Raw genomic sequence first — 11,297 nt, 5'->3', positions numbered from 1 at the left:
GTGTCCGCGCGAACAAAGACGTTTCTAACATTACTATAAACGTGTCAACCGAGTTTGCAATAATAACAACCGGTGTTAGAAATCTCAAAAACGGTTATGCTAATGCTAACATCATACACGCCGAGCAGCTGCTAGCTGTTAGCTGTTAGCTGTTGTTAGCCGTTAGCTTCCGTCTTGACTCACCGGTGTCAGAGAGAAGCGCGTTAACGCTGCAGTTTGTTGAACTTGGCCAATAAACGTGATTCTGATTCTGATTCTGATTCTGATTCTGATTCTGATTCTGATTCTGATTTGTCTGTGCTGTGTCTGTCTGTTTAAGTGGCGCAGGAATTTATGTGCGTGCTGCGGCTGCTGTCTGTGTGCGTGCGCGACGCGTGCTGCATAGAGAGGGGCGAGTGACGTTGCTGCCGGTACGAACAGGGAAATGGAGACTGAGATGAGACTGATGAAGCTGTGTTGGAAATCGTCCACTCATTCACTCCCTCCCTATCCACTACATCGTGTATATGATGTAGTGAACTACATCATATACACGATGTAGGGAACGACGACGGGAGGAGAATTCGGACACTACACGGTAATTTCCTGAACGTGGTTGCGTCAGCAGATGCGCCATGGTTATTCAACTATAAATACCATCATACTAAAAAATACAAATGTAATGTTCAATCAGGAATGACAAATATGAATTCTGAAATTTCTTTTATTGATGAATATGCATCACTAGAATATATCCATCCAACAGCTGGTTGTGCTTAACACGAAGCTTAATAAGCTTCTCAACATCTTCATCAGTCCCTTGGAACAAGAAACAGAAAAGCATTTATTTTTCTAACACACCGCCAATTGGGAAAAGAGAACAAAACGCTATGATCAGATGTGAGCGGGTGTGCGGGTGTCTGCTCCAGCTAGAGCTGCAACTACCGAACACACTATATAGTGCACTACATCCGTGATGAGGGTGATTTCGAGCACAGCCTGGGGGGTTCGGCCAGTGGCGATATTCCCACTACTTTCAGTTTATAGCTCGAAAGGACAAAAATATTCGAGTGAAATGCACTCTATGCCCAGGTGACAGGCTCCTTTCAACTGCTGTCCTGTATCTACTCGGTAAATTAAGAAATGGGAAAGTAAAGTAATAAGTAGTGAAGTTACTTTTCAAATGCAGTAACTAGTAAAGTAATTTCATTACAATTTACAGAAGTAACTAGTAATGAGTAACTAATTACTTTTTTTGAGTAACTTCCCCAACACTGATAATAAGCAGACTGTCACATGCATGAAGTTGTGAATGATGTAAACTCACCGGGGATAGTTTCAGCAAACAGACATATTATCAGGAAAATTACAGGAGTCTTCATGATGAAGTCCAGAAGTTTCCACCAAAAAACTCAGGTTGTGCTGTGAAAACTTACTAAAGTTCACCACCTGCTACTAACAACTAACTGCAAGCTGGAGCAGCGTTTTGCAAGTTATATATCCTCGGATGACGACAGGGATGGGGGACACACGGTGATCCCGCCTACTGCAGAAAAGCTCTGTGGCGCCACACGACTCACTTCTTTTTTTTTCTTTCCTGTGAAATTGGCCTTAGTTAAAACCACAATATTTAATTTGTCATTCTATTATTCTACTTTTGACTAATAAATACTTGAGTCATGGTTAATTTAATCTCATTTATTTATTTTATCAATTTCTTTTATAAACCACTTTTTATCGAAAACATGTTCTGTGTTCCTTATTTTGTGAGTTATTTTCTCATTCCTGTGTACTTCCTGTATCATACAGTAGTTATCCATTCTTCACTTTTTGGTGGGTTGCTTTTTTTCCACTTTTTGGTGATCATTTTTAATGCTGAAACTCTAAAAATTTGAAATAGATATTTTTCTTCAGAATTTATATTTACCGGTATCTTCCCTATAATTACATTTTCTGGATTAACTTCTAGTTTCTTTTGAAATAAATGTTCAAGAATTTCAGTTATTTCTTTCCAAAATATTTTGATTACTTTGCATGTATAAAAGATATGTAAATAATCTGCATTGTCCTCCCCACAATTCCTCCAGCATTTTAGATTCCCTGTATATTTTCCCATACTTTTTGGTGTCAGGAAGAATTTACTTGTTATTTTCCAAGTAAACTCTCTCCAAAATAAGGAACACGTTGTTTTATGTACATTAGAGCAGATTTCTATCCAATCCTCTTCTGTTATTTTAGTACTTAGTTCTTCTTCCCATTTCACCCTGATATTAATTGTTAATTGCTCTTCTTGATTAGCCAGAATTTTATATAATTTGCTCATGGTATTTTTAGTTCTTCGATTACTATTATTAGCCCAATAAACAACCAGGGGATGTAAATTTTTGACCTTCTTCCCCAATTTCCTGAGTATATAACTTCCGACTTGTAAATATTTGTAGAATTGGTTTCTTGGTATGTCAAATTGTTTAGAAAGGTTCTCAAAAGATTGCAGTTCATTATTTTTAAATAATTGGTAAAATCTTCCTCCTTTTTCAGCCCAAATGTTAAATATGTTGTCTGTTTTATTTGCCTTGAATTCAGGGTCTTTAGATATTTCCCTCAAATAAATCATATTGTTCTCATCTATTTTCATTTTTTTAGTAATTTTATGGAACTCCTTAAAAGTGTTTTCAATACAATAATTATTTTTATTTTCTTCTTTAAGTTCCTTATCTTCAGTTTTAAATATTGCTGATTTTATTAAATGATTTTTACTTAATTCTATATCTTTCCATTTTGGAAAATTAATATCACTTATCCAAACCATTATATTTTTCATTTGGGCTGCTGTAAAGTATGTTTTCAGATCTGGTAGAGCTAACCCTCCCCCTGATTTTGGAAACTTCAAATTTTTTAATTTAACACAAGGTTTTTTCCCATCCCATATAAATTTTCTGATTAAGTTGTCCCACTCTCAGAAGTATCTGGGTGGTATGTAGCTTGGCAAATTTTGAAACAAAAACACATGCCTCACTTCTGATGCGCAGAAGATGCGGCTTTAGGTGGCTCTTCATAATAATGAATCAGGTCCCGCCCACACGCCTGTATCCATATTTATAACAGATCCACGCCAATTTCCAAATTTCATGGATGTATATTAACTTCCCCGCAGGCCCTGAATTTCAAAAAATCACAGAAATATATTAGAACTAAACAAGCCTTGCACATAAATAGTTTGATTCATATCTTAATGCCTGATCTCTGACTATTTTTATTTTCTCCTTTTTAAATTTATTTCTTTTGATACTTGTGTGTTTTTGCTGATGACCAAAAAAAGTGTAAAGGAGGAAAACACCACCGCACACATACCACGCCTATAACCCCACTCCTGAGGGACAACTGTCTTACTTTCCTCATTTTTGTAGCCTTACTAAAGTTTTTTTTGGCTCACAATTCAGTAACTACCTTACATGTAAAGTCTCATGAAATATCTTTGTATTAAAATGTGTGACTCTAAGAAAAGTCAATAATAAGCAGACTGTCACATGTATGAAGTTGTGCTGATGAGACATATAAAAGGAGCGTAGTCTGATTATACATTATCTATTCATTATCTACAACTTGTAAAACATTTTCTCTAAAGTGCTCCGTGTCTTTTTTTCCATGTTTTTGAAGGAAATTGTCCACTGTGTTTAGGATTTAAAGGTTTAAACACTCGTTAAAGGCATCTGAGAGGCTCAAAGGTTTCCGTGTTTATTTAAAATTACTTCAAATGACAAAAATCATGATCACCTTCAACAACATCCAAAAGAGAAAGCTAGGATAGGAAAATAAATATCACATGTAAAGAGTCAGACATCATAAATACAAATTTAAAATGAAACCGTGTAAAATATTTCCATTTTAAAAACAGCTGTCCGTCAGGACTACAGGTGGAAAGTGACTGCACTTAAAATCATTTAGAAGTACTTGATGTTGTCTGAAAATAAACATAAACATGAATCCAACATTTCAGCAAAAAGCAAAGATCAGCCTATTTGTAAAACAAAACCCAAAAAACTGAAATTCACAGCGTACAACACAGATGACGCACCGTTACCCATGATTCCTTGTGAAATGAATTTATCCAGTTAATACTTGATTAATCCTAGTTCATAAAATAACGTCAGATAGATCGAGACCACCGTGACTGACACGTTTACGCTCAAAACGATCCACAGAAAACAGTTTTCTGTGGATCGTTTTAAAGAAAATTTCACATTTAGACCACAATGTTTTCAAAACAAACGCCGCGAACACGGATCAGTAAGCGGTGGAAGTACCGCCCCTTCCCGCTGATCCAAGTAATGATGCAGTAATAATCATTTTTTGTGAGATCAAAATCCCCAAAACGTCTTCTATCCCTGTCTGGACGTAAACCATCCGGTTCGAAAACATTTGAAAAATCTAAATCTGGAAGTCGGTCGCTCCGCCGGCGAAAGTGACCCCCTCGTGCGCGCTCGACTGCCGTTAATCTCTACTCGGTGTGCTCTGGGTATCCGGGTATTTCACGCATTTCTAAACCCGTAAAAAGAGCTTTTTCTGCTTCCTGCACCACCGAGCAGCTCTTATAGGACTGACCGAGGCCCCGCCCCCACGGCTGTATCCACACTTCCCTAAAATACGTCCACAACCTACTCGCACACGGCTATCGACTGAGACCGTAATGCACACGTAAAAACGTCCCCGTTGTCAGAGGAAACTCCGTAATGCCAGTTTACATGACGACGAAAACGGTGAAACCCGGACACACAAAACCGCACCGTCGTTTGAATGAACAGCCGAAACGTAACTAAAGGTTGGCGTTTTCTCCTGAAATCGTTTCCGTATAAACGTGGTCTAAATCTTTATATGTTACCGTTTCGGCTGAAAACGACAACAGAAATAAACTCAGCAATTCAGTCGCCCAGTTTTTCTTTTTTAACCCAGAAATGACTTTTTAGTCAGTGCGACGTCACATCGATTCAGTCCATCGACTTTTTAACCAGCTCGGTTACGGGACTGCATGAAGGGGTTCATTTTCTTTCAGTTAAACACGTATCAATCCCATAATTATCTGGAGCGCTTGAGCTCTTTAAATAATCATTTTTGCTTTTTTTAAAATCAGAGTTATTGGTCAGAGAAAATAACCGCTCATCGTATCAGGCCATTTTCTGCAGCGCCGTGTCGGTCTCCGCCCCCCTCCGCTGCTCGCCTGCTTTTCATTTCAAAGCTGTTTGTCTTCATCATCTTTTCCTCTTCTTGCTCGTTGATTTCTCTCGGCGTCTTCTTACGGATCTCTGTGAGGACACGATAACCACTTTGTCACACTAAGATTTATACCATATAAACAGGTTTATGTTTAAATGCTAAGAAAGTAGCCCAACAACATACTCATACTGTTGATATTATCATCAAAATACTGACATTTTTATACTTTTGTAAATGTATGCAAAACAATCAAATCGATGTTCATGACATGATAATAAACTTTCCTTGTAATAGTTCACCCAAAAATGAAAATTCAGTCATTATCTACTTAAGTGAGACCATCGGGAACTCACGGTATCTGCACGCCAGTGTTTACAAGTCTGTCAAACAGGCAAATCTGCTAAATATAGGTGATTGACTCCATTCCCACTGCCAGTGAACACACCGCCGCCGCACAGGAGTCCGCCTCTCTGTCGGCTGGTGTGTGTGTGTTTTGTTGGTGTGTCAGTGTGATGTCACAGACAGACAGGAGAACAGGTAAACGTTACACAGCAGCAGGATCAGAGGTCTTTTTTCTCTTTATACATCTATGACTTATTCAGTGTCTCTTTCAGACTCGGTGCAGATGCATTTTAGCTGCTTAGGAGGAGACGGATGATAATTGGTGATGGCGCGTCAATGCATCTAGGCGATTAAGGAGGTGAAAACATCCCGTTAACCCGTGTGTTGCGTTCCCATCAATGGCGATCAGAGTTGAACTCGATAAAAACCCGTGTCGACTGCGGAGATGTTTTTTTTTCTGTTCTGTTTTTTGTTTTTCATTTTTTTTGTTTGTTTGTGTTGCTTTGTTTTTTGTTTTTGTTCAGGTTTTTTGTATGTATTTTTGAAATTGCTTCTGATTCAAGGCTAAAATGATCATGTTTTGTTTTTTATAATATACCTTCCTGTTGTGCAATGTATTGATTATGTCGAAAAATCATCAATGAAGAATTTTAAAAAAAATTAAAAAATATAAATACTGCAGAGTCATTTGACCCGTGTGTGAATGCCGATCGTACGCATTCTCACTGCATTAAAAAAAACAATGTTAGCAGGTTTTTTGTCCAGTGGGAATGAGGCTAAAGAGACTTGTCACTTGCTGCTAACGCCATGTCTCTGTGTGTGTGTGTGTGTGTGTGTGTGTTTGTGTGTGTTTGTGTGTGTGTGTGTCTTGAAAGAGCGTGCCATCATTAGCGCAACTCCCACACTCGGAGCTACAGGCTACAACGAGGCTAAAAACATGACGCCAGTAACGTTTTTCAAAACAACTTGGTATGTTGGGGCTTCAGGACACGACGAGCAGAATGGAGACATTTTGTGGTTTTATTATGTATTTTTGTAACATTTGGATTGTGGTTGCTATTTGCTTCAATTGTTTGGGAGATCAGTGCAACGCCTTTTCCCCGTGAACATCCGGCAGCGTTTTGCGGACTATAAAACTATCCAACTTTCTATCACCATGATGATGAGTCGATAATGTATGAATTTTAATTTTTGGGTGAACTATCACTTTAAATTAAAAGTAAAGTTTTTCTAAAAAAACTGAAAGAGGTTGGGGTTGTGTGACATTAGAGGAGTAAGTCTACTAAATTACAGTATAAAATTCATGTTAAAATACTGCAGAGCAAAGTTTATAACTTACTGATCTTTTGACGCTTCACCAGGAAACCAAGAAGACCACAGGCGGCAACAAAAACAACAGCAGCAGCAATACCACGGACACCACGGACACCACCGACACCACCGTCAGGGGCGAGCGCTGACTCGTTCTTTGCAGCAGCTGAAGAAACATCAGACAGGTGAGTGTAAAAAAAGGCCGGCTCAGAGGTGATGCAGGTTTTTTCTTCTGTAATTTGGTAACTGATTCGGATGATTCCTCTCAACACATTTAAACACAGTCACATTATCTCGTATTCACAGAGATTGAAGAATAAATCAAATTTAACGTGGCATCTTTAAGTGGGAATGCATAAAAGGTACGATCGCAGAACGGGAGGACAAAGTTGTTTCGTTTTTAAACCGGTATCTGAAGTATTAACGAAGTCTGTGTAAGAGGACAGAAGACGTGTTATGTGTGGAGACCTAAAAAGCAGCAGATGAAAATAACCGTAAATTGGGAAAACAGTGAGATTTCGGAGCTTATTACCCTCCGAGCAGAGGACGAGTTTAGCCGCCATGTAACAGGAACGGTAAATTATTGTTAACTAGGGCTGCAGCTATCGAATATTTTAGTAATCGAGTATTCCACTGAAAATTCCATCGATTAATCGAGTAATCGGATAAAACAGATTTTTGTTTAGTTAAAGAGCAATTATAAATATACGTGAGACAATAAGACATTTCACCTAACAGTGAACTATTGGTTTCCCTTTTTAACTACCCAGTTAGCTTTATTCTGTTTTTATTTTCCACCCTCATCACTCTGCAGCGCTGCGTTTTTACAGATTAAATAAAGCCTGTATGAAAGGCACGTTAGCCACGCATCCACAGTGGTCAGAATTAATAGAAACCTAGCCCTCCGCAGGGCTAACGTTATGTTAGCAAGGTACAGTAACGTTAATCTCATGAATTAGCGCTACGTTAACGTCATTTTGCCTCGTCTCCGGTGACGGTCGTCTGCTCTCGGAGGAAACGGGGGGCCTTCGGTGGAGATGCTGCAGCATTGAAGACGTACTGTTGTGGTATGTAAGCGCTGTCTCACAGTGAACACACGCAGCAGTGTTCGCCTCGGTGTCCAGCTTTAAATGCTCCCACACTTTTGACATTTTCTGCCTTTTCTTTGTGCCTTTCTCTTCGCTTTCGTCGCCTTCTTCATCCGTGGTTAAAACCAAACATATCCGCCGCCTCTTTTTTATTCCTGTACGTGCGTGACGTCCGCGCGTTGTGCCGCATTAGAAGTAGTCCGGGCGAAATACCATGCTTTGAGCTGGCAAAATTAAACGATTCCTCGAGGCAGAGAAAATTCCTCGATCATTTTTTTGTAATCGAGTTACTCGAATTATTCGAGGAATCGTTTCAGCCCTATTGTTAATGACACGTTACGGCTCCGTAACTGTTCAGAGCGAGCTGCCGATCACTGAAATCACACACTGGAGTGGCATGATGCCGACCTTATGTGGTTCTGAGTGAAAATGCAAAGGGGACATAAATAAAGGACTTCATAGTGTTTTAGAGCACAATCTCTGCATTTCTTCAGAGCTGCTCACAGATATTTACCTCCGCCGTCGGACTCGGTCACTTCTTCCTCAGGAGGTACAGGTGTGGTGGAGTCGTCGCTCCTGTTGTGTTCGTCTTCAGAAACTGTTGAAAAAGAAGAAATGCTCTCAGTATTCGGAAAACACAGATTAAAAATATCTTGTAGTAATCAGAGAAAGCTGGCTGTGTTCCTTAATCTGCGTGTGTCCAGAGACGTTCAATTACTGCAACTAAAATAAAGCACAGTGTCATAATTTCCTTTAAAAACGTTATAAATCTCTGTTTGTCACAAAACCGCCGTTCCTGCTGAACTGTGAAGGGTTAAATCAACACTGCATGTTGTCTGCTGCTCTGTGTGTGTGTGTGTGTGTGTGTGTGTGTGTGTGTGTGTGTGTGTGTGTGTGTGTAAACTGTATTAAAGTGAACCTGCTTACCCACAGTGAGGTCAATCACACACTCGGCATTCAAATCCCTGAGAAAGACTTCGTATCGTCCGCCGTCAGCCGGCGTCACCGAGGAGATCTTCAGTTTCACGAGTCCTCTGGTCAGGTCTTCACGGCTGAGAGCCGTCCTGTCTCTGTACTGAGACATCTGTGGACGAAAATGGTCCCGTCCGTGCACGTAGGCGTGGACGATATCGTTCTTGACATCTTGGTCCTGTTTGCTTATGTCCACCGTGTGAGCAGACAGGTCGACCCCGGGGACGATCGGGCACTGAAGAGTAACGTCGTCTCCTTCGACCGCCTCGACTCTCTGACTCGGTCCTGCGACCCCTGAGGACACAAACGTAACACGGCGTCAACACCTCCAGTCGACATCGTCCATTTGCCAGCCTATCGAGGTCTACGGTGAACCCGAACCCCAGAGTTTTACGCGATAAATGTACAGCACGGGTCTCCAACATGATAACACTGGTGGATAATTACTTGCATATGTTGAGAAATTTTCAGAATTTGCGTGAATTTAGACAAATACAGAGTCAGTTAAAAAGTAACGGACTAAAAAGTACAATTTTTCAATTCACGTGTTAAAATTCTGCAGTTTCTGTGGATGTGAAGTTATCGAAATTACATAAACATAAAATATACAGAGCCAGTTACCTGTCTAATCCCGTCAGTTTAGTGTCCTCTAAAACATCGACATTTCTGTGGAGTTGGACAGACAGGTGACAAGAAACGTATTGTCCCCCGCTGCTTGTATACTGGGACATGGACAGGAGTCCATTTAAACTGAGCTAAAACTGTAGCTGCACTAAACTGTGCCTGTAACCACACTGACTGTCAATCACTGTGCATTTAGTCACATCAGAAAAGCAACTTTATTTGTGTAGCAACTTTCATACAACAGGGCAATTCAAATTGCATTACAGAGCAATAAAATATAAAAACATTAAGGATATGTTTTACAATAAAAGCGTAAAGAGATGTGATATGAAAGGTAAAATTAAAAACTAAATAAAAAAATGAATTAAAAAATAAAAAGTGCAGACGAGAGGTGCAGCGATAAAAAGATTTTTTTTTAGGAAACAGCTTGTTTTGAAAAACCAGAAAACCATTGTGGATAAAATAACATAATAATGCCTTTATAACATCCGTAACATCCCAGAGCTAGTAAATAACGTCATTTCTCTCAGAAATTGCTTGAAAATGTTTGGTCCTGAAAACGGTACAATGTAACCACTGAATGTTGTAGTTACGTTTTCTTTATGTTCCTACAACATTCTTAAACATCAAAAATGTTAATATTTCTTTTGTCATTAAAATACCACATTACACTACATTTTATCTTAAAAAGGGTCTGTAATCTCAGTCCTTAATAACATTTTCTGAATGTTTGAAAGTGTTCTCCCTTGGTTCTCATGTAACATTGTGGGAACATTTTACTAAAAGAGCATTTAGTGACCAAAACATCCTCACAACGTTGCAGTAAAAACGATTTAACCTCACAGGAACATTATTTGAAATGATAAACATCCTTAAAACGTCCTTTGAGCTTTAGATTTAATGTTTTCTTTAATGTCCGCTAATGTTATGGGAATGTTTCCTGTTTAAAAAGACGAACTTACCCGCGGAAAAAGGCAGAAAAGTCAGCACAGTTACCAGAGTCACAATCATTATTAACCCGCTGCAGTCCGGCCAACTACGATAATATGACGTTATCCTGACACCGTGAGATCCGTCCGTGTTTGATGCATGAATAAATTAATGTCTAAAAGATCAGAAACGAGTCTCGTGTTCACTCAAACACAGATTTAGCGCCAAGCACAGCCGGACATGCGCACAAATCGCTCCAACTGAGAGGGGTGGACAACCGGCTGAGACAGTCAGAGGGCCCCGTGAGAGGTCCCCTAATTATTATGATTATTTAAAGTATAAATAGTTTATCATTTCAAATTGGAGACTATGAAATCATACCCGAAAATGCCCACAGGATCGCTTATTTTATCTTATTTAAAACTTAATACCCCCCCAATCAGTCCAGACTACAGTGGACTCTTCCGTCACGGTCGCGTTTGTTTGTGCGGTTACGTCATACAGAGGCGGGGATGTTTGGTTTTAACCGTAAATATTTTTATATACAGTTTATAGGTTATTCCGTCGAGTCTTTGTCTTCAACAAAGTTTTGCTTTTTGTTGTTATTTGTATGAAAAAGAGGGAACGTGCTGAGTTTAAACTCCTGATGTGAAATGAATCATTTTTGTTTGCTTGTTGTTTCTGTTCGAGTCCATTTTTAAAAAGATTTTTTATTGGTTTATTGATTATTATTGTTATTATTATTATTATTATTATTATTATTATTCTCAATATCACTCGTCTGAAGAGGCAATGAGCAATGCGAGCAAGAAGTGTTCCTCAAATTGCAAGAAATTAGCT

At 39.2% G+C, this 11,297-nt stretch overlaps 1 protein-coding gene across 1 annotated transcript; it reads right to left on the bottom strand.

Annotated features, from left to right (window-relative positions):
• Positions 1-3,690: 3,690 nt before the first annotated feature.
• LOC121964728 lies at positions 3,691-11,098 on the bottom strand. The gene is made up of 5 exons (XM_042514923.1): positions 10,490-11,098; positions 8,859-9,197; positions 8,446-8,529; positions 6,872-7,009; positions 3,691-5,279 (listed from the first exon to the last, which is right to left on the bottom strand). Exons 1-5 carry the CDS (start codon positions 10,536-10,538, stop codon positions 5,134-5,136), a joined length of 756 nt encoding a protein of 251 aa, XP_042370857.1. The 5' UTR covers positions 10,539-11,098; the 3' UTR covers positions 3,691-5,133.
• Positions 11,099-11,297: the final 199 nt, after the last annotated feature.

Source organism: Plectropomus leopardus, unplaced genomic scaffold, assembly GCF_008729295.1.
Source record: "Plectropomus leopardus isolate mb unplaced genomic scaffold, YSFRI_Pleo_2.0 unplaced_scaffold16930, whole genome shotgun sequence".
NCBI classification, from domain to species: Eukaryota; Metazoa; Chordata; class Actinopteri; order Perciformes; family Serranidae; genus Plectropomus; species Plectropomus leopardus.
The sequence above is the reverse complement of the archived record's forward strand: the minus strand, read 5'-3'. Positions and strand labels throughout refer to the sequence as shown.